Raw genomic sequence first — 23,902 nt, 5'->3', positions numbered from 1 at the left:
CCAGCCCTTCATCATTCCTTATGCAAATAGTTCTCTCATCTTCACTGTGGAAGAAGGACATTAGTGGGTGTAGAGCTTAGTGATGTATGCAGAGACAACAGGACTGGTTTTGTAATAACTTACTTCTAGATCAGGTTCATAGTCCAAAGGGAAAAAGAAAGCACTGAGGCAGCTGCTTTAACACTACTGCTTTAAGTGCTGGCACTGAATTGACCTTCAGCTGTGCCTAACTTTTCATTTAACATGCATCATTTGAGCCTTTAAAGTTGGAATCCACCTCACACTAGATTTCCAGATAAAACTGAAAATCTGGTGGTTTTCTGAGCATTTCATGATTAAAAAAAATAAGCAAACAATTCTTGTAGATATTAACACTCTGCTTAAACAAGCAGAAAAACAATTTAACAGAAGCCTGAATCATGCATTCATTTTTAGTATTTATTTTCCTATCACAGGAAACTACTGATTTATGCACCTTAAAAACACATTAAAACCCACAGCAGCCTTCTTGTGGGTGCCAAGAGAGAAACATGGGGTGAAATAGGTAAGGAAGGAAGAATATCTACTTCTGACCTTTGATGGGGTCAGCACTAAACCCCCAAAAGAGGACAATCTGTCATTTGTGAAAAATTAATAGCTTCCCCCCTACTGATTGTTCAATAAATAGATCCCTATTTTAAAAGTTCCTGTCAGTGGGACACCAAGCAAAAGTTGCACTACAGTGAGTGCTTCTTACCTACACAACAGCTGCAAAAGCCTGACTCAGATCCAGATCACTCAGATCTACTTTAAGTAAAACCACACCCCACCCACAATTAAACTCCTTTCCCTCAGTAAACTGAGTTGAAAAGCTTGAAAAAAAAAAAAATTGAACAGGATTACAGGCAAGAACGGAATCTTCTGTTTTGTGATGAAAAAAATATATCCCACAATGTCAAATACCTTCAGGCATCACCCTCTTTTAATTTCCACATCCCTCTGTACATCTGAAGTGTAGGTACTGAATTCCCAGCCATGCCATCGGTGACACTGTCTCAGTGTCCTGCAGCTGTGGTGACAGCACTCATGACATGTAGGGACAAAGACAAGTGTATTTTCCTCGTGGACAAGAAACACAGACAGACACATAAAATCACAGTAACATCTTTATTATAAAAATGCTTAAGTGTCCAAAAGTTTCTGGAGTACTATGGGACCTCCCTTTGTTTCAGGTACTTTTTTCATTCCATAATGCATACTAGAATTACTTTGTTACATACAGGACAGTTTGGTGTTTGTTTTTTGTGGTTTTTTTTTTTGTTGTTCTTGTTGTTTTGTTTTGTTTTTTTTAAAGTTCTCTCAAAATTCTAAGTTCCAGTATAAAGTATGAGGATTCATAGAAAAAAAAAAAAAAAAAAAAACAAACAAAAAAAACAGACAAGGCATTCAGCATTTTAATTCAGCTTTTCCTTGAAAACAACCTCTAGAAACTGTGTCAGCAGCTCAGTGTACACAATTAAAGCACATGGGAACTTAAGTCTCAAAAGAGAAAGCACTTTAGAAAGAGCAAAGGAAGTATCTGTTCTTTATAGCACAGTGCAATTTGAAACAAGCATCTGCCTGAATCAAGAAGCAATATCCACAAAGATACAACACAATTTGTTCTCAGATACAAAACATGACTGACAGGAATGGAATGATCCATAGACTGTGCAAAAAAAAAATTACAGAATTTAATGTCAAGGACAAATGCTTAATTTATACTAAAGATAGGAATTACTGGCTGCACATGCAAACTGAGGTAATCAGAACTGTCATTAGGTGGTTTGCATGTGCAAAAGGCTCCTTACTTATGTGCAGATACACTTTATACTTGAAAACACTGCCATTGACACTTAGATGCTTGCTTTGGAAAACATGAGCTTACTTACAAATTGTACTTACTCTCAAAGCCATTTTTATATTTCCCCAACATCTGAATACAGCTTCACATCAGGAACTACATAAAACCATGTAAGTTGTTTAAAAGATGTATGCTTAATAAAATAGCATCAGCAGTTCCTCAGTAGAAGCAGATGCATGAAATACCAACATGCCAGATGAGGCACCTTCCCCACAACCTTCCTTAAAAACTGATTTAGGGGAAAAAAAAATACAGAGCACTCCTCAAGCAAAGGCCATCTAACAGTGCACCTGAAGCATCCTCACAAAAGCTGAAATGACTCTGGTGTGTTCAGTGCAGGCTCTGCAGCACGCGGGCGCCTGCCTGGCATGAGCTTGCTGGGGCAGCATCCAAAGGCTGAACAGGAACAATCATTTGTGGATCACGGCCACATTGGGATCCCTCAGCCAGGGCTGAGTTCACATGCTACATATGTTCTGGCAATTAGTGTGCTTAGTTAGCTGACACATCTTTAAATTATGGTTAGTAATATATTTTAAAGCATCTAAAGAATTATTTAATAAGTGAAAGAGTGCTGGAAAACTACTTGGCCAGAAACTGTAGAAGCAGAGGCTGCTGTTTTACTGTGTACACTGCTTATGCTGGGATCAAGCCTTTTCTTTGTTTTAGTTAAGCATTAAATTCTACCATCAGAATTTGTTCCTCTTATTACTTTCAGATACTTTTTAAAAAGAGTCCCCTTTGAGGAATATGGTATACATTAAAAAGAAAAATTAAAAGTAAAATAAATGTTTGTTATAGACAGGAAGAGCAGAGGGTTGTCATGAAAAAAAATATCTTTTTTTTAATTAAAAAAGAAGGTCACTACAGCTGTAAAGAGCAGTCTAAGCTGAATATTCACTTATGTTTTCTTAGAATGGCACCAGCGAACCTAGATATGCAAAGTAGCCTGTTCTGTGCTTTGGAGACCAAACCTCAAGCAACGCTTATGTACAGGAGCATCCCTACCTACAGCAGACTCCTCTGTATGATCAGGTTAGAGGATGCAGTTGCTGAACTGGATCTTCTAACCAGCACAGGATCAGGGAAAAAGATGAAAAACTGATTCTTCAGCTGTGCACACCATTTAAAAACAACAAAAAAAAAAAAATCCAACCCCATCAGCACAAACAAGATACCTAACAAGGCACTGAATTCATTTAATCTTCTTGAATACAAAGCTGATTTATTAGGCCCTGACTGGCTCTTTTACACATTCATATGCACAGTAAATAAGAAATATAAAATCTGTTTGGTACTTGGAAGGTATTAATGTTCATTCACATCCAAGTCTACAAAACAAACTGAGGTAAAAGGCATAGCCTTCAAAGTTACTAAACAGAGCTGGTGAGCACGCATGTGTGTAAACACAGCTGCTGCAAGGATTTGGCATCAATCTGATACAGCAAAGCATTTTTTTTAGAACATACTTCATAGCTGACGTTTCAGTAATGTCAGTCTTTATAATGAATCTGACAGACAGATAACTGATTTGGGGGGGAAAGGCCTCCCTTCTCTTCAAGAATTTCCTAGCACTTCTGCTTTGTTTTCATCAAGTACAAAGGGCGATGGGAAGTCTTTGTTCTTCACATACACCTCCAGACCCTGAGAATGTGTGAGAACAGTACCGTTAGCTTGTAAATACAGACTGGATACCTGCACTATTTTTAAGTCTACATAATGTCCTCAGAAAATGACCAACTACTCAGAGTTAAAAGGTCACCAGGAGAACAGACAACAACAATTTCCCAAGTGACAGAGATGAAAAGTGTTTCAGCCCCAAGCTGGGGGCTCAAAAAGAAGAGGTACCAATAAACCATAAAATAATGGATCTCAGAAGCAAGCTTCCTGGGGAAGGGCAGGCATGGGAAGGCGTGTCCTCAACTCACATTAGAATAATCCTAGCAAAGAAAAGTCAACTTAAATTGCCTTGCTTTCATTTTGCTCTTACAGATTGCAATGAGTTCACTACCTGCATGTGAAAACCTAGCAAAGATATAAAGTTTTCTGAATGCCCTTCCTTACAGTGCCCATGTATCCTTCCTGCAATCCACTATTTCTCACCCTGTCTGTCCAACATAGGGAAGCTCCTCTTTCCACTTCTAAATGGAAGCAGCTTTACTAAGACCAATTATTTTCAGAGGGACAAACAAGAAATTTAAGACATGGTTCCTCTAAAACCAATGCTTTAGGGAACTTCACACTTCTCAATCCATATACACTCACAGTATAAATGGGCACAAATTAACATACAGTCGAATATAGTGACCCCATGGATTTTGTAATTTGAATGTTCTGCACTTTTCATTCAGAAGATCTCAAAGTACTTCTGAGTCTTAATGAACCTGTCCTGCCTCGTCGCAAATCTCATTTTACAGATGATTAAAACTGAGTGAATAAACTGATGAAGAGTAAACCATAGTGGAACCACAAATGTAACAGGGCCAAAGCCTTAGTTCCCTTGATCTTACCATTTCTCAGCAAGCCTAAGCTAGAGGAATCCCCTGCATTTGGAAAGAAATCGGATGCATACCTGCACACTCTTAAAAATACATCCACAGATAATTATTCTCACCTCTCCAAAGTAAGACACTAACGGAGAAATCTCACACACAACCGGAAGATCTTCAGTTCCTGAGAGACTGGAGAAGAGAACACAGGATTAACTTCTTGCTGTGCTTAAAAAAAAACCTGTGCATCTTCTTTGAAAGATCATCAAGAATAAGATATTCAGAAGGATAAGACATCTGCCAGATTCATGTGCACCAGACATTATTCAAACACAAAGTGTGAAAATAAAGGAGAATTATCAGGTTCCAAGTATTTCTCATCAAAACAAGAACATGCTTCTAGAGGTGCTTTTCAAGTAAAATGAACAGCTTGTCAGTTTATTAAACTGCGAGTTGATGAAGTAATAGCCTCACAGAGTAAAAGCAGTTTCCTGTTCCACGTGATTGCAGGAAGTATCTGAATTGGTAATTGCTATAATAGCTGATACTTAAACCCACCTGGGAATGTTCCCAAGCTTTAAGCATTGGGGCCATATTCACAAAAAAAAAAACGGCTAGGACTACAGATTACAATTCCTTGGGCTGGATAAATCCAGAATGATAAAGAGGGTTGTCCCAGCCTAATGAGCTCCTATAGGAGGAGTCAACTCACAAGCCCAAGGGCAGGAATCTCTGCCAGAGATAAAGCCCAGAGCAATGTGCATTACTGTTGAGAGCACTCGAAATCACTAACGGAGCAGGAGTTGTAATAGACATCACTCTGCATGTTCAGAAAAGACCAGCTGAATGAAAATCATGCCAAGTCACCCTGCAATCAAACTAATGTCTGGTTTTGTAGAGCACAGTACATGCCGTTTAGCCAGCTGCCGTGCTGGGCAGTCACAAGCAGAGGAGGTCACAGAGGTTCATACCCGAGTTTCTCTGGTATCCTGCAACCATTTTCATCCAGAAATCTGGCCCCAGCCTTGAGAGCCCAGCGGTAATGCTGGGCCAGGAGGGCTTGCCGAGCAGTGGTAGGAGTGTCTTTGTCAGCTGTGTCTCCATTTTTTAGTGGAGAGAACTCCTCTTCTCTCAAAACTTCAAATGCCACAAAATTCCTACCGGCAAAAGGGAGAAAACGATTATAATGAAAAACAAAGCTAGCCATCAGCCCTGTTGATGTGACAACAACTTTCATGGGGAAAGGCTCATATATATTTTGGGGAGCAGCAATGTATGCAGCCTGGGGCAGTCAAGCTGAGGAAAGCCCACCTCCCATCTGAAAAGCAAAGCAGTACCAGAGCTGTATGGTGGAAAACCACAATAAGAAGCCCAGTTTCTGGGAACGTAACAGCAGCTTCATGACCCTCCAGAGCTGTGCACAGGTAAGAGGAAAAACAACAGTTCTGCAGAGATCCCACAGAAACCTCTCCAGGCACTGTGAAGCTCATGGACAAAAAGTCTCAGCTAAGAGCACAGCAGGATGGAGAGCAGCAACAATGCCTGAAGCTCAGACACAGCACCAGGCTCTGTGGCTCACTTCAGAGCACCACATGCCTGCTCCAAGAAATGACTGCTCCACTTGGGAGTCTGTAGGCAAGGATCAGCTGAGGACACCAGTCCCCAGGGATGAACAAACAATATGGAAGGATTCACAGTTGAATGTTAAGTACAGCTATTTACCAGAAATGGAAATGCAAATTAAAAAAACCCACAGCAGCTGTGCATTTCTCCACTTCAGATGTGAAGAGCAGCTGCCAAGCTGGTTTTGCAGTATTACGTATTATTTTAAAAGGACAAGGAATCACTGATTGCAAATGAGTCCTTTCAAAGCTCAGAACTCGGCACTGTTTCCATCACACTGGGTTTGCCTTTGGTATGATACTGCTTTACTGAACGCTTACCAGGAAACTGAGACCAGTTCAAACCCTGAGCTCTCTATCCTAAAGTAAATCCTCTAAAAATAAACATACTGTTCCCAAAGATAATTCAGTTTGCCTGAGGTCTCTTTCTGCCACTTATTTAAGCCTAAAACAGAATCTTTACTGCTGAATTCAAGACCTTGGGAAATAGGTTTTATAAGAACAGTTACGCTAAACTCCTAAATTATTTAAATCCCATGTTCCCTAAACACAAAGTACCCCTGACTGCATGGCACAGTACTCTCAGCTATGTGTTAGAGCTTGGCAAGTCAACACTGATAGTTCCCACAGCAGCAGTAACTCGGCCCCATGGTTCTTAAGCAACCTGTTTTCCAAGCACCGAAGGTATGAACTGTGTCCTGGCATAACACACACCAAAAACATAACCAGAGCTGCAGTTGCCATGGAAGCCACAATCCTGAAAGACCCCATTTTTGTGAGTCTGAATGCTCCAACATGGGCTTGGATTAAATGTTGCCTTTGCACTCAATTTCCTTCTTTTTCTTTCTTTCCCAGGGCTGGCAGAGGCCAGGCCAGCCAACACATCCTCAGTGGAACAAACAGTTCAGGGAGCATGGTTAGAGCGAGCCCGGCTCCTGCTGAGCACCCTGTGACCATACCTCTCAGAGCCTGTGGCATTACTCTTGTGTTGGGGCTTGGTATAAATCCAACAGCCTAACAAGCCACCCACAAACCACACGCTCTGTAGCAAGGCCTGTTACAACCTATAGTCATCCAAACAAACATTGAGAAGGGGAGGAAAAAAATAAAATCATGTCTGCCACTAACTTAGAGAACTGGAACACATCAAACACAAACTTCTCCAGCTTTATCCCGTTCGGTTTTAGGGGTTTTACCAGATTTCCCTCCTCGTCAATGTAGGGCACCTTCTTTATGGCTACATGATGCCTCAGCTGCGGCTCATATTTACTGCAAAAGGAGAAGAAACGAGTTCATTTAGTTCATGCTTACTTAGAAAAAAGTAGCACACTTCTGGGAAATAGATGGCTTATTAGTGCTCTGGGTCATCTCTCAACTGTTGTGGGTGTTGCTTTCTCCAAATTGATCCAAGTCACATCCAGGAAACACTTCACTGAGCAGAGTAGCCCAGCCAGTGGCAGTCCCTGTACCAGTGGGACATGACAGGGTAAAGCAAGAGGAGAGGGAGGACCTAGTGTCAAGCTGAAATTTCAGGCAAAGATGAAAAAAGGTAATCCAAATTATTATCTGACCTGGATGACAATGGAGCAGAGCAGACCCCTCACACAAGGGTGGATCAAAGTCTTCAGGAAGGTCATACAGCTGCTCGCTGAATACCCAGCATCACAACCCCATCTCCCAACACCACGGTGCAGAGTCCTTCCCCAGCTTCACCCTCTCCTGTCCGAAGGGATGGCATGGGTGATACTCCCATTAAAAATAGTGTGGGGCTGCAGCACTGGCCACACTGCAGCCCACATGTCTGCTCACCCAAGAAAGTCATGCATTGGTGTATCTTAGTCAATTTAGCTACAGCAAAGCATGTGATCTCTTCATTGAGTAAGGCCTGAAGAGCACCCTGGGGCTGTCAGGAAGGAGACACAGCTGTTTTGAACTGTTTGGAGGAGAGAGGAGGTGAAGAGTAGAGCAGGAGTTACCCATAACTGAAATTACAGTGGGCAACAAAAACACACACTCTTGAAGGCATTTCTGGGCTGCACGCCTGCCTAGCAGGTCTGATGGAACTTACTGGGCCACTGTCTCCAGGAACTCAACTGTGAAGAAATGGTTGCAGATATTGCCAGTACTGTACATCAGTCTCCCATCAGGGCTTTGCTGCTGCGCAGTCTCCAGGCTGATCTCACTGTATTCCACCACCTGGTAGACCCCATCCACACAGCACACTACCCCAACAGGCTCTGTGGGGTAAGCCTTCTCCACCACCTGTAGCCACAGGACATAGGGCTATGACAAGGAAAAAGAAAATCCCAGCACTATTCCAACTCTCGTGTACAAATGATCCTCCAGCACCTGAGGAGCACAGGCAAGGCAGTGCTGGGTATACAGAGTAGCCTAGAGGCACATTTTGTCCAACAACTAGGCATAAAACCCAGTACTCGATCATGTAATTGCACAGTTGCTCAGAAAACAAAACAGTTAAAAGAAATCAGCATACTGTGGGGCAGTTTTCTTATCAAGGACTGAGACCTGGCATTAAATGAAAAAATGTTTGCAGCTATTATTAGCCTTCAGCTCCCTGTCTGCATGTACAGTGTTAATGATTAAAGTAATATAAATCTCTCCTCAGGCACCTGATGCTTTGGGGTGACAAAACCAGGCTGGTTTGCCTTTCCCCACCTTCCACAGTGGGGCATAAGGAATAACTCCATTAGACTTAAAGGTGCATTTATAAAACACAACCCAGTTCAATACAACTTCCAGATAGTCCATATATCTTTGTAAAAAGGGCAGGGCATAAAGGAGAAGCAATTCCAGCTTGTCATTTCCTGTGCAGTTACAGTCTCTGCTCTAACTGAAGTTTATTTTCCACAGCACTCTCGGATGAGCTGAGGACACCCATGGGTAGAGGTTCTGAATGCAACACAGGCAGCAAGCAGTTCTAAATCTGCTTGGAACAAGTCACTGTCAGGCAGAGGTCTGAACACCCCTGTTCATCTAAGCTCACCCTAGCCAGGAGCTTCCAAGTGTAATCACACCTTAACTCCCTGTGGTGAAATGGCCCAGCATTAACACCACCTCACCTTTGCACCACAGTCCGCCCCTGTGGAAACACAGAAGCCTATGAAGACTGGATCTGCCATTTTCACAAGGATATTGTCCACACAGTATACATGGACATACTGGATTCCACGCTGCTTCATGTCATCCAAGATCTTATTATCCACCAAAGCACGGTATAAGCCACCATTGCCATCTATAATGCAAAAGAAAAGAGAAAGCCCTGGTTAATTTAGTGACTTTGTGGGTTTTTTGTTACTAATAGAGAAAAATCTGAAAGCCTTGAACAAACTTTATATAACAGCAAAGCAGGGATTGCTTTCTAGCCAAGAGTCAGTGCTACCAGATTTTATTTCCAGATCTGCCATGCAGTTCAGGCAAGGCTGTTCCCCTCCACACCCCAGCTCCCTCACCTGCAGAGTGGCACCGTGGGGACCAGCCTCATAGAAAAGCACTATGAGACTTTATGAAGCCTCTGAGGATCTTCTGATCATATCTTATGATCCTCAGAGGGCAAACACTGAAAGGCAAAACGTTATGCAGAGAGTGGGAAAAGCCTGTTACATTTCTTCTCTTCCAGTGCAGAGCAAAAGCACATTTAAAACTCAGCTTGAAGAAAAAGACTAAAATAAATCTAATTTTCTATTTATCTTCCCCCCTCAATTTCCCAATGCCTTTTTAAAGGCTTGAACTGCAGCCGCACAAGAGACACCTGCACATTCGTACATCATGCTTTCACAGTTCCTCCCCTGACACCTGTCAAATCAGGAAAACCACTCTGCAGCCACAAAACCGCATCACTGCAACATGGCCCCAACCGGGCTGCCTTCACCAAGTCCCTTAACACGTCCAGGTTAAGAGAAGAGAACTTTACTAGGTGAGACATTGCAATCATTTTGGAAAGAGTTAATCTTGCTGCTTTTTTACCTTATCAGCCTTGAATGGGAGGGAGCCTGGCTCCTGACAGCTTCACCCCTGGGAGGCAGCACCCCAAGGACCTCAAACACAGCCCTGCTAATGCACATTGTTCCTAACCTGCAGCTGTCCCACTCCTAATCCTGCTAACACCCCCAGGCTTTGATAAAAACCATGTGCTATGGGCAAAGCTCCAGCAAGAACTAAACAGATTGCTACACTATTGGTTACCAGCCTGAAACATTTAACTAAACCCTTCCACACTAATCAGAAGCATTAACACTGACCTCCAAAGACTGTTCCATGTGTCAAGGCTGGCTGATGGCTAGGAGCAATTATCAACACGTATTACATTACTGTACCATGTAAGAGTGAACAGTGGGGGGTACCTGGAGCCATAGCAATTTTCCCCTTCTCCTCCAAGATGGCCTTCCCATCAAAGGTGACAGCGGGCAGCATCCTCTGTTCAAACATAACCACATTGGATCTATCCAGGTTGAAGTAGTCATGTTCTACAAAGAACTTCTCTGTCGGCCCCAGCGTGAACTCACTTGTCATGATGTACCTGGGTAGGAACAGGTGCTTGAGCAATGAGCAAGAAAAGCACAAGCAAAAGTCAAAACTACAAATGGAACACAAAAGGAAGGAAACCCAAGAGTGTTAAATGACACTACAGTATCCTCGGTATGCAACCGAGCAGGAGAGCTCTCCTCCAGAACTCATCCCACAGGAAGGCTGCACAGGGTCTTGTGCATGATCCTAACCACAGGCTTAGCTCCAGCCAGGATAGAAGAGCCTTTCACTAAATGTGAATGACATCTGGATATCCGGATGAGCTGGAAAACAAGGCAAAGGACAGTACAACAGCCTCGTTCACCCTAGATTCAAACTGATGTTAAGTGTTTAAAGAAGCCTTGACCAGCACAAAGTGCTGAGAATGATCTGTGAACCCCTAGCAGCTCAGTCTGTCAGCACCTCTTCTGTGCCAAGGGAAAGAGCAGCATTTTCAAACATTGACTGCATGATTTGTTTGTCTCTTAAGTTTCTCTATTTCTTCCTTTCCTTCCAGATCCACATTGCTGCTGACTCTCCCTCCACTATCTTTCTTCTTCAAACAGTAGCTAAGAGCCATCTTCCTCATCTACCTGTCAAGCACTTCAACAACTATTGGCATAGGCATGTAGGGTCCTCTGCCAGCATGCCAGGGTAATCAATCCCTTGCACAGGAGAGACTCGACCTCACACACTCCCCAATTTACATCTTGGCAGCACAGCATAGCCTGGCCTCTGAGGTACTGTAGCAGCCATTTGCATCCTCAGCCCAGGGAGAGGAACTGTAAACATTATTAGCAAATGTCAAATCCTACAAACAACCCATCCTGGTTTCCAGCAGCACCAGGGATGGGTCATTTGCAATTCAGGTCATGCATGCATGGCTTCAGAAAGAAACACAATGTGGACTGGAATCACCTTCAATCTCCAATTTGTAAAGGAATGTGCTACCCTTAAGACCTTGCTCTTTCACTCTTCCCAAACTCTGGCTCAGACCAGACAGTAATTTCATAAAGGTATCTCTTCATGGTCTAACGAAGAACACTTAGCAGAAAACATTCCCAGAAGCATGCTGCAGTGCCTTCCTCCCTCTCACCCACCACATTCCACAGGGAATTCATATTTTGCATCTTGCAGAGAACAAGTCTCTTCTGAAGCCTTTTGAAAGCCAGGAGCAGCCAGGAGAGACTGCAGTCAGATGTAAATGACAGCAGGAGGTAGCCTGAAAATGGAGAATGACAAACATTTACTGCTGCAAGGGGAAGAGTTTTTTAGCTGTGGCAGAAATTGCAGGCAAGGGGAGGCAGAGGGTCTTGGAAGGTGAGCTCTAGGTAATCTCCCTCCCTGCAGGAACCTGAGAAAGAATGGCACAATCATATGAAAATTATTGCAAAGCATCTGAAACAGGCACTGAAAAGTGCTGGTTATAGTGTTGTCAGGGACTGTGCTTGAAAAGACAGCACGATACAGCAGTTACAGTACTGGTCAATGATACAAGGGCAGTGTTCAGTCCCTCGGGTCTGCAGACATGGACCTGCCACTACCCATCCCTATGCACCCTCCTCCAGCTGCTGGCATCACAAATCCTGCTGACAAAAGGCTCTCCCTAACGTGTCTCTGTACAGCACCCAGCAAAGTGCTTCTAGAAGACAACATAGGCAAGATTGAAATGCAAAGACAGTAGGTCTGTGGCTCCAGGTCACCTACCAGGGGATGGAACACTTGCAGTGGTATCTCTGGCCAGCAAGCTGCTCCACTTTGCGGATTCTTTCTGCTTGGATCTGATACAAGGTCTTGCCACTGGGCAACCCCACGTTGTACATGCCCTTGGGATAGCTCACGCCCAGGCGAGTTCCTTGTCCTCCAGCCAGGAGTAGCACTGCCACCTTGTTTTGTGAGATCAGATGCAAGCCTGAACAGGAACATAAAGGCAGGTAAGAATCACAAAAGCAACCAACACCCTCTGCTTTTCTCCTGAGCCTTTCTGCAGACCTCAGGCAATGGCCAGAAGCTGCCAGTTCAATCCCCACTGCTGGCAGTTCAGACAGAAATATGATGCTGCATGAAATACAAAAAAAAATTATTTTAACTCTTTGATGCAGCAGCTTCCTCACCTAAAGCAGCGGATGGTGTAACAACAGGGAATGGCCATGAGTTGCAGCTCAGGAGGTTCAAACTGGTCATTAAGATAAAAATTTTTACTGGGAAGGTGGTGCAGCACTGGAAAAGAGATCCAGAGAGGTGGGGATGCCACTTAAGGATTTCAGGGCTTACTTCGATAAAGCCATAGCTGACCAGAGCTAGGACTGGGTACGGTCCTGTTCCAAATAGGGGCTGGACTAGAGACCCCCAGAGGTCCTTTATCACCAACATTTCTACATCCCAAAGAAGTGAAGTCTCATCATCTTCCGTAAAGCATGGACATTTCTGGAAACTGTCTTAATCAACTATCTGTACTTGTGCTGCAGCTTCTGTTTGGCTGCAGTCAGGACTAATGACACAGCCAAACCTGCAGAAGCCAGAACTCCCACAATCTAATTAAAAACAATATAATTTCTCCCAAAAAAACAGGAAAGTCCAGAACTTGTGGAAGAACCAGACCACATAATAAACACTCAGTTCATTCACAGCCTTTGTTCCCTGCCTTCTCTCAAGCCAGCATCACACTAACAAATGACTACTGTGAGGAAGATTTTTCCTTACGGAATGCAGTGAGCTCTGGTCTATCCAGGTCAACAGCCACAGCTCTGCTGCTGTACAGTAGCTATTGGAGCCTTTTGCAATCTAATGCAAGAAGTCTCATGCACATCACCGAGCCTGACACTGCGCCCCACGGTCCAGGATAGCCTGTGTTTCACCTCAACCTCAGAGAAGATGACAAACACCCAATTTGAACCAGATCTGGGACTAAAATATTCCTGACTTGTACTGAAAGGCACGGGGACCAAAGATATTGAATTAGAAGGAAAACAGGATTGTTTTAATGCTAACCTTTAAATTATTGGCTGTTTAAATGAGCAATAGAGGGAAAATACCAATTGCCGCTCTAACAACCTGGCTTGGTTTTAATTCTGTTCAGAAATCTACCTTTCAGCAATAAAACCAACCGTAAGTCACGCATGATGTTGTGGTAATACTGTTGACCTCCCCATGCTTACAAGTTTCAGCCCCACCACAGCTGTAACACAATGTTTCTGCTTAAACATACTCTTTCTGAAAAGGCTGGTAACACCTGCCCAGGCACACAGAAGGAAGCTGGTTATGCAGCCCTGCCACTGCTTTGCTGCAGAGCGAGTTTCTTTGTGCCCATAGAACTGCCAAAGTTCTCCACCTCTGGAGATCCATAGTCCACCCTCCTGCTCCAAGTGGGATTAGGAGAGGTCTTGAGTGGGAAACCTGTGCTGAAGGTGACAGTCTTGGGATTTCAAAGTGTCAGGAGGTCCTTGGATAGATGGGGAAGCTTGAATGGGTTTAAACTTAAAATTTAAAAGACACAGGTGGCAGCACTGTGGGTGAGCTGTACTGCAGTGCAAATAATCATAATTTTATGCAACAAGCCACAAGCAATTAATGGCTTTGCATCTTTACTGAACTTCCCATCATAAAAGACTTAAAGCACAGAGCAGGAGATCTAAGGTATTAGTTATGCCACTATTACTCACTCTGGTCCCAGACAAATGGTTTGCTGCCACATGCTCAGCAGGCTGTTTGCCAGCACATGGCACCATCGTGGGAGAAGGGAAGGACCTGAGTGAAGGGCCACAGGAGCATGGCTCCAGGCCTCCCAGTGCCCTGGCTCAAGTGGTGGCTGTCCCCACACCTGGATCTGGCACAGAGGCAGCAAACTCGTGCAGGAGGGAAGCATGCGAGCAAGACCTGTGCTTTGCACACAAGCCTGGCTCACTGCAGCCACACAGCCCCGGGGGACACAAAGCTGGGTAAAACCTTCTTTCCTGTGAGCCCCCTCTTCCTTCCCGTCTCTCTCCACCCCACACAGACACAAGAGATTCAACGAACCAACAGCCAGGAGTGCTCAGCTGCTGAGCTGTCCCTTGAGTCCACATTCCCGCCAGGACCAGCTCCACCATAACCTCTGCTTGCACCCGTGCCTGAGGAGCTGTGGGATAGGGCAGCGAGGAATTACAGACCAATGGAGGGGTCAGCAGCAATGACAAAATTACCACTGGGGAGAGGAAGGGAAAGTGATTGCAGTTAGAAAACAAAGCCAAACTCTTCAGTTTGGGTCACTCTTGTGGCAGCCACCCCGTCCTGGGGCAGGGCAAGGAGAGGACAGTCACGGCTGCGGATGAAGCAGTGACTCCTACCATGAGCGAGGACATGGTTGCACAGATCCTGCCTGTTCCCTTCCCCTGCTTTATCCCAGGAAAAGGAATAACAACTGTCATTGTCCTGCTGAGCTCAACCATGGGCAGCTCAGCATGGGGAGCTGATTTGCCACTCCACAAGGAAACACCTCTCTTCTGGCCAATCTATCCCTGAGCAAACTTAATCTTGTCCTCTCCACAGTAACGATAAGCTTCTCAAAGCACAATAAATAGCAGTGTTTGAGCAAAGAAGAGCCATTGGCCATGAACACTGGCAAAAATGTACTTGATGTCATTCCCACGGCCAAATATGACACTGGATGAGTCACCCTCCAGTGATTCCCAACTGTATTTAAAACCCACAGCAGATCAATGCAGGTCTGGAGACCTGGCCATGGGAAGGGCTCTGCGCTGAATGTCACCCTGCCACAGCTGCCCAGGGCTGAATGAGTACCATCAGAAAGCAGCCTGAAACCACCGCATGCATGTGCAGGGCCAGCAAGCATATCCTACTGGGCAGAGGAGATAAAACAGTGATGTGTGTGTTTGTGTGTGTATATATATACAGTGCCCCACATCAGTTAGGAGAGTCACAAGGGCAGCTGTGTGAAAAGAAAGACACAACCTTCCTCTGGCATCAAAAAGACCAGCAGTCCCCCCAAAAAAGCAAACCTGAAGCTCTCTAAAGACCAGAACAGCCTTGGACTGAAGTTGAAGGCTAAGGCACATGGTTAATAAAATCAAAGTACCCAGCCACATCCCCCTCAGGACTGCTCCAAGTAGTGGTGCTCCATGGATAACACCAACCAGGCAGAGCGAGGCACTGAGTCATGGTGCAGCTGCAGCACATTCATCACCTGCTTCCATCGACATGACACTCCTCCATGCTCCAAAGCCGAGTACTTGGTACTTAGTGCTCATCCTTACCTAAGCCTTGCCTTACTGCAGGGCTGGGGCAGGGAGGATTTCTTTGCTTGGCCTTGCATATGTCAGCAAGGCAGCACCGTGCCAGGCTGGCAGGCTCCTTCTAACAAACCTGTCCCAAAATGTCCTAGTGGAAAAAGAAAACTTAAGGGAGGGAAGAATTTATGGAGGGGAAAAAAAACAAACAAACAAAAAAAACCACAACACACTAAAAAAGTTCCTGTGGGACATTCCCAAACTAAACTATTCTGTTTCAAACAGGCAATAAAAATATTTTTTAAAACGTACATAATCTAGAACTGAAGCTGCATGAGCTAAGGTATTTCACATTGACTGAAAAGAAAGCTGTCTGAGGTCTGAACTCAGCATTTGCTGGTCTCAGTTGCTGCATAAAGGTGGGTGTTGCTTTGGCACGCAACTGAGATTCATCCACCAGTGGACCATGACAGGCGCCCACTCCGCTCCATCCCCGCCAGGCTCGCACCGACACGCACTCTGGCCCTGATGCGATGGACCACATCCCACTGATCTCAGATTAAAGGTTTATGCGCAGCAATAGACTGTAGCCAAGGGGCATCTTTCCCACGAAGGAAGCTCTGTAGTGAACGAAGCTCTGTAGTGAACGCTGTATCAGAAAAGCCTGCAAAGTGCACGAGCGGCTGTGATCTTCAGCCACAACTCAAGGCTGCCAGGGCTGGTGTCTGCCCATTGCAATGGAGATGTCCCAGAAGAGATGGCAATTCTCAGAAGTTTTCTCTGTGGTAACAGGAAGAAGGAATCTGCCCAAGGGCCATTTGGAATCTCACATCCACCTCCTCCTGAAGGGGCCTCTCGCTGCAGGGACTGAAACCTTGACCTAAGCAGGATGCACCCAGATCCAAAGCAATATCACTGGTAACATCAAGGTTGTAACTCTTTCTGTTCCACAAGTCCAGTAGACTGACGGGGACATATTCCCGGGAGAGGGCTGACCACAGCGTACATGAACAACACAGCAAAAGGACTCTCCTTCCCATCACTTATGGCACTCTCAGTATTTATGTTGCAACCCTACAACTATTGGAGAGTTTTTCAAAGTTTCTGATCTTAAGTTGCCATGAAAATGAATATCCCCAAAAACATGAGTAATTAAGCCTGCTCTGACTTCCCAGATGTAAAACTACTAATATTCATGAGTAAAGTTCGTAACAACTGACTCATCTTGCTGCATATTCCTGCAGTAAATGGAAATATTTATCCCTCTTAAAAAAAAAAAAATCTGCCTTATTTCCTGCAGCATATGAACAGCTCAAACAAACAAAAAAACCAGATTTCTTGACTGTTAGATAGCCATCAATGCTACAGTAAGTCTTATTCTGCATAGAATGTAAAAAACAAAAATAGATTTTGCAGGAAGAACAGATTGATTTTGCAAGAACAGATTGAATTCTCCTGCTGAATGGGCATATCAGCAGTAAGCAAGAGAAGAATAAAGCAAAATACCCAAAATCCTTAATTCTGCAGAGCAGTTGGGTAACCAGAATGGCTTGTCAATCCCTCTGATGAAATGGGAGCTACGCTGCAGCCCATGCCCAAGACTTAGATTTCATTAATAAAAGATTTACAGAATGTAAAAGCACCTGTGCTTGATTTACAGCATCATCCCTAAGGCTGCCTAGAAAATGTGATCGCTTAATGTTTATGTTTAAGATCTGAAAGCAAATCTGAACAGGCTAAGTTTTTTCTCAGAGACGATAACAATGACCTTTTTTTCTTTAACTATTAAAAAAGTATCTTGGATGTTCCAAAGACTAAGTTTAGAGTTGCCTGGTTCTCTTAACCATCATTTTTTATCACAGAAAAGCAGGAAGGGGAAAGGAGGAGACACAATTTCAGCTGTTCAGTCTTTGCAGAAGACACGCTGCAGTCTAGAGCTGCTAGGAACTCAAGACAGCCGCAGACAGAGCACAGATGAGCTCAGCTCAGGGGTGACCCCGGCACTGTAGCCAAGGGCTGTATCAGCCACGCAGCCTCAGGGACATCGAGCAGCTGGGGTCTGGACTGCTGTCTCTGCTCTTATCCAGCTCAACACCACAAGCAGCTCACTGGAAATAAGAGCTTTCCAAAACCTGCATCCCCTCAGAGATCCACAATCCCCACAGAGCCTGAGCCAACAATGCCGGCTCCGCTGGGAAACGCCGTGCAGGGGCACGGGGATGAGGCCACGTCCGCAGGGACACGCAGCACGCCAGCGCTGCCCGGGTTCAGCAGCACTGTCTCACTCCCGATTGCCCTCCTCTGGAAAATAAAACCTGCTGCTGATTCCCATCTCCAGCATTAAACTGGATCAGAAAAACAAATCAAAGAGAAGCAGAAGAACTACGTCCCCCTCTCCTGGTAGAAACCAAGAAACACTGTCTGCAGAATTGACACAGCTCAGGGCTGTCTGGACTTCAGGGCCAGGCAACCTATGTGCAGTGCTGGTGGTCCCAAACACACCAGACCTTCTGGTCTCCTGCAAGCATTGCTCACAGCAAGTGAGGCCAGCCCCACGCAGTTTTACTTCCCTTCCCTACTACAGTCAGCAGCACAAGGCATATATGCCAGCTCCTCACTGGCTTGGCAGGGCAAAAGACCAAGGACTCAGTTTGGTAAAATTGTTAATTTAACTGTGCTGCCCTGACCTAGACCCATTTGCTTTTAGGATTCATCAGTTCCCTTCCCCCTCACCACAACACCCTCAAGCAAGAGGCAGTGACCACCATCCAAGCAGGTCCTCTACCAAACCCCCCTGGGGGGCCACCGTGGTGCTGGCTGGGTTCTGACACCCTTTTCTGCTCAGCTGGAGATGAGAACACAGCTGGTGGAAACACCGGCTGGACCAAGCACACGTGGCCACTGGCTCGCCAGAGTTTCCTCCTACTCCCTCCATCACCACTCAGCCCTATCAGCAGGGTCTGATGTGGCAGAAAAGCTCCTCTGGCCTGTGACCCTGCTGCTTCTATTTTTGATTTTGTCTGGAAACTTTTACTCCCCTGCCCACACATCCCCACCTCTTTGCTGGCAGGTTTAGGTCAAGGCTGTGCAGATGCTTGCCACAGTTTAGGCAAGTGTCTCTCTGACCACAGCTGTTTTTTTCTGTCTTCCTTTTTTCATTATGATTATTTTTTAGCAGTGCTGTTAAGTTATATACAGGAGGGGAGACACATCTGAAGCTATGTAAATAAATAAAATAGAGCATGCACTTAGAAAAAAGCAGAGAATGTCCATATAAGACATCCATGCTGCAGGGGGAACACAGCACCCCACATCCATCCACCACCTCCCCCATCACCCCATCGTTCACAGGGTGACCGAGGAAAGCTGCTAGCATCTACCGGGCTCCAAAACCCACAGATGTTGGGCTCTCCTGGGCTTCTTCCACACTACCCATTCACTCTGCTCCCCGATCTCATCTCCCTCCTGCACCACACGTTGCACAGCCTGGATGGGGCTCTGCACCAGCCCCCACTCCAGCACGAGACCTGCCTTTGCATCTGTAAGCGGTCTGGGAGATCACCCCCATACCCCGCTGCAGCTTCCCATTTCAGCAGCAATACAAAGCCTCTGCTCCCACCCCTCCCAGGGACTTCACCTCCACCTCTGAGGCACAGCCTTATCCTGTGTCCTGCTGACCAGATGCTCTCCAGCCTCGGCCACTGTATTTAACAGCTAAGAGTGAAAATTCAGTGTCTCGGCCCCAAAGTGCCCCCCACAACCCCCGCTGTACACCGGGCAACTGGCTGCCCTCGTTCAGGGCCCAGCAGTACAGCTGTAAGCCCAAATCTCTGCCTGCCTCACCATCACCCTCCGCTCCCGCTCGCCTCCCCGCTTCCTGACACCAACCCCGCCTCCCCCAAGACAAAACCCAGCGCCGCTGTGCAGGCTGCTAAGTGCCACCCCAAAGCTGGTGCCGCTGGATACAGCTCCGTGCTGCGGGGACCCCAGCAGGCACAGCCTGCGCCGGCCGAGGCTCCGCGGGATGCTGCGGGGACGTCGCTGCCGCCCGAGCCCCCCCCGCCTGGCACCAGGCCCAGCGCTGGACCCAGCCGAACCGGCCCACTCCCGCTGGCGCCAGGCCGCGCTCTGTCGGCCTTAAGACAGCCCCTGTTGGTTTTGGGGGACGTGTCTCGGTACTTCTGGCACCGGCTCGCAAGCGCGCCAGGCCGGGCCACCCGCCGAGAGCGGCCGGCGGCACCGGAACCGACGCCCCGGTGCCTCCCGCCCCAGCCCTCGGCCCGGCCGCGCTCCTGAGCCCGCGGGCCTACGGGCCAAGGCCGAACGCAGGGCCCGGAGCCGGGGCGCCCGGGACAGCCGGCCCCGCCCGCCGCTCACCTTCCGCCTCCCACCGCTCCAGCGCGGGTGGGCCGCTGCGGCGGGCGCTGCCCAGCCGCCGGGCGGGGAGCGGCTCCATCCGGCCGTCCAGGCGCTCCGGCGGGCCGCGCTGCCGGGCCCCGGCCGCCGCCGCCGCCAGCCGGCAGTGCTCGCCCAGGCCCGGCGGCAGCGCCGCCAGCAGCGCCTGGCGCTGCCCCGGGCCCAGCTCGGGCCAGAAGCGCAGCAAGTGGCTCTGCCCGCTCCGCGCCAGGCGCGCCCGCACCTCCTCCGGCGGGGTCATGGCGCCTCTGCCCGCCAGCGGACGGGGGCGGGGCCGGCGCCGGGGGGCGGGGCCGGCGCCGGGGGGCGGGGCCAGCCCCAGGGGGCGGAGGCAGCGCCGGGAGGCGGGGCCGGCGCGGAGGGGGCGGGGGTTGGGCGTGGCGTGGCGGGGTCATGGCGTGGCGGCGTTACCGGCCGGAGCCGCGGGTGGGGGCTCGGTGCGGGTCTATCCGGTCCCGCCCGGTTCCCGGGAGCCGCCGGGCTGCGTGTGCTGCTCCAGCTTGGTCCTCTCTCGGGCCCGGAGGAGCCTGCCGCCCGCTGCCGCGGGATCCCTGCCCGTCGCTTGCCTTTCGCCCCGCTGCCGCTGGCCTGCGCGGCGTTTCCCCCACGGCCGAATTCACAACCCACAGTTCGGTCGGGGCGCAGCAGGGTGCCACCCGGGCAGGGCATCTTCCTGCCGTGGGCTGTGCCAGCTGGTGCGAGATGTGTTTGGCTGCTGAGGTGGATCTGACTGGGACCCCAGGGTTGTTGGTGCTGGGACCTTTGTACCTGGGAAAGTCTCACATCTTGCACCCACACTTGCAAATGCATCAAAAAGCTCTCGGGGTTACTTCAGCACAGCAGGTAGGTAGGTGGATCCTGCCCCAACCCAGCCATGATGCCTGATGCAGGTTCAGGGCCCCTGGCTCTCAAGTCCAGCTCCCCATCAGAGACACGGCATCAGCATCAAAATGACTAGACAGAAAAACCCAGAGACGAAGGCTGGGCCACTGGTGAGGTGTCAGAAGGCACACAGCAAGTCAGCCTCCTCTGCAGCCCATGCTGGAGTCACACCTGCTGAGAGCAAGTGGGGTGCAGTGTTGTACATTCCTGCCTGTTATATGTGGTTAAAAGATAATTTGCAGAATGTTAAGAATTTAGCATTGGAATTTCCTGCTTTGCTTAGAGAGATCAATGGGTTGTTCTACCAGGGTTGGGGGTCCCTGCACAAGATGTTTGTCCTGTAAAACAGCTTGTGCTAATGAAATTTGTAAGGTAACTGCTCTGATGAATTACCTGGAGCAAGGAGAAGAAAGAAGAAGATAAGATTGCAGAAGGAGCCAGGAGGCATGCTAAAGACGTTGAAACTGGCAACTGTGTGGATAAAAGGGGGTTTGAAACTTGAACAATTTGGTGAGCCTGGACAGAGCTGCGACTCCTCGGCCACCCCAGCGCTGCATTTGCTCTCTTACCTTAATAAAGATTCATTAATCCATATTTGGATGTGATTGGCCTTAATCTACCTATAACACTGCCCACAAGCCCCCAGTATATTTGGTCCACTCCTGCTGCTGGACAGCATGGCACTAACTCTGTCCCAGCCATTGGCCTGGCTCCGTGGCATCCTGCCGACAGTCTGAGCCCAGCTGGGCAGGAGACGAGAAGGCAGCCGGACAGACAGACAGCTGCTCATACACAGCCTGCGTGTGACCAGAGTCAGGGGAGCTGGACCCCATCCAGATGTGATGATCACATCACGAAGATTCCCTGGTAGTTGTCAAAGCCTCTGTTTCACACTATGTTTCCTATTTTATGTGACTCATTTGGGCAGAGGCTTAGGGTTTCAGAAACTTCACATTGTTCCCATTTACACAAAATCTCTTCCTGCCGTGGTTGCGTTCCCTGCCTGCCTGATGTGTGAATGAATGTGGGTCCTTCCACACACATGGTGCCTGCATAACCTTTGACTCTTACTCATCAGAAAAGGCTCTGTCAGATCCAACTTATAAATCCAGCCCTGCCTTTTCCTGCAGAACCGTATGGCCCTTGCTGCCTCTCCTTGAGAGAACCCCAGCACAAAGCTGTGGGATCTTGTAACTGTGGGATCTCAGCTCTCCTAGAAACACCACAGCAAATCATGCTGCTGCTGGTGAATGTGATCCCACCCTCCAAATCTAGCCTTCCACCAGAACAGGTTTGTCCTGCTGCACAGAGTCGCCTGGGCTGATTCTACAACCCATCGCACAGTGTGGGTAGAAATTTTCTTCTGTAAAGCAGTAAAAACAATGACAAGTTGGATCAGATATACTGGGCAGGACAACCCAAGAGAGCAGGGAGATACACTTGGGCCAAAGGAAACACAAGCATGCAGGTGGAACAGGAAATTCAACATTAAAATTGCTCCAGCACCCTGAAAGCAGACAGACAGCAAACTCTGCTCCATCAGGGTAAGATATTCTACCAGGAAAGAGAGAGAGACCTTATTTTTAGGGCCCTGCTTCGGGCCTCAATATATAAGTATCCACCAATATGTTCCCCAAAGAAATGTGGGTTTATAGTCATTCATTGAATAAAGTGAAAGTCTGGGTAGTTTATGACCGTGGCATGACTGTTACATTCTGCCCTTAGCTGCTCCTGTGATAGCTGGCTTCAGCAGCAGCAGCAGAGTGGAATTCATAATAGAACAGGGCAATTGCTAGACAGATTCTAATCGAAGGCCTTGCAGCATCTATCACACTCAGCCTCAGATAGTTCCCTGTATTTAAGCTCATAGTGCTGAGACCCCATCAGCTGGAGGGATGGGAGGGTGAGGCTGGACACAAGCAACTGCCATTTCCTACCAACACAAATTCTTGCTCTGCAGACCCAGGCATGTTGCAGAGTCAGCAGACAAAACCACCATTCCCCTGGACAGCTTATTTTAGCTTCCTACCCACTGCCCTTCTCCCAGCCCTTGTGGCAGCCTGAGAGCCTCCTGGCAGCCACCAGACTTCCTGCTCACCAGCCCTCCAAAGGAAAAAACAGTCTGGAGGAAAGAAAACTAACTTTGTGGAAATCGCCGGGCCCTCTCCAAAGCAAATAGAGCATGTCCTCAAGAGGCCCCGTAAGCAGCAAGATGGAAAACATGATGGCATTTCAGAGCTGGGAAGATCAAACAAGATAGCCCTCTCCTAAGGGAAAATCTGCTGTGTCTCCCCAACCACACTCCCCTCACTGTTTGTAGTCTCTGCCCAGGGGGTTTATTGGGGACAGCTGCATTTCTGGGATGACGCTTTTGTACCCCACTGGAAATGATTCCCTGCACCTCCTCAGCTTTGGGGCTGAAAGAAGGGGTTAACACCAATTGCACTTAATGAATTGGACAGTGATGGGGAGCACCAGAACTTGGCATATGGACTGTTGCTTGCACAGCTTCCAGTCTGGTTTTAACCAAGCCCCAATCAACCATTCCTGGGTATGGTCTGATAACCTGTGCTTGCCAGGAACTAGCCCACTTTGAGTGCGGCACTCTTTTGGACAGCAGTACAATATGTAGAGGTGGGCTGTGCCATGCTGGCTGGTCCATGTGCCAAGCAGCAGCATGCACACACTGAGCCCACAGACATGCAGCTGGTTCCCCACCAGACCTTGCTCTCCTTCAGGAGAACACAGCAGCAGAGGCTCACGGCATTGGTTTTGAACGTGGTCATCAGGAGACAACCTCATGCCTGCAGTCACTGGGTGTCCTCTGCTGAGTCAAAATTCACACGTGAACACCTACATGCT

The 23,902-nt window shown here is 47.6% G+C and overlaps 1 protein-coding gene across 1 annotated transcript; it reads right to left on the bottom strand.

Moving 5' to 3' along the window:
- Nucleotides 1–1,132: 1,132 nt before the first annotated feature.
- Nucleotides 1,133–20,423, bottom strand: UAP1L1 (UDP-N-acetylglucosamine pyrophosphorylase 1 like 1). Its single transcript, XM_042786823.1, has 9 exons — nucleotides 20,120–20,423; nucleotides 12,225–12,429; nucleotides 10,355–10,530; nucleotides 9,074–9,246; nucleotides 8,062–8,255; nucleotides 7,122–7,262; nucleotides 5,343–5,528; nucleotides 4,497–4,563; nucleotides 1,133–3,526 (listed from the first exon to the last, which is right to left on the bottom strand). The coding sequence occupies exons 1-9, from the start codon at nucleotides 20,397–20,399 to the stop codon at nucleotides 3,440–3,442; spliced, it is 1,509 nt and encodes a 502-aa protein (XP_042642757.1). The 5' UTR covers nucleotides 20,400–20,423; the 3' UTR covers nucleotides 1,133–3,439.
- Nucleotides 20,424–23,902: the final 3,479 nt, after the last annotated feature.

This window comes from Tyto alba, unplaced genomic scaffold, assembly GCF_018691265.1.
Source record: "Tyto alba isolate M040663 unplaced genomic scaffold, T.alba_DEE_v4.0 Super-Scaffold_11, whole genome shotgun sequence".
Lineage (NCBI taxonomy): Eukaryota > Metazoa > Chordata > Aves > Strigiformes > Tytonidae > Tyto > Tyto alba.
The sequence above is the reverse complement of the archived record's forward strand: the minus strand, read 5'-3'. Positions and strand labels throughout refer to the sequence as shown.

Coding starts and splice junctions, on each gene's coding strand:
- UAP1L1 (XM_042786823.1), bottom strand. CDS start 20,399: ATGACCCCGCCGGAGGAGGTGCGGGCGCGCCTGGCGCGGAGCGGGCAG. Junction 4,564..5,342: donor AGGATACCAGAGAAACTCGG/GTATGAACCTCT, acceptor TCTCTTCTCCAG/TCTCTCAGGAACTGAAGATC. Junction 3,527..4,496: donor TAGTGTCTTACTTTGGAGAG/GTGAGAATAATT, acceptor ACACATTCTCAG/GGTCTGGAGGTGTATGTGAA.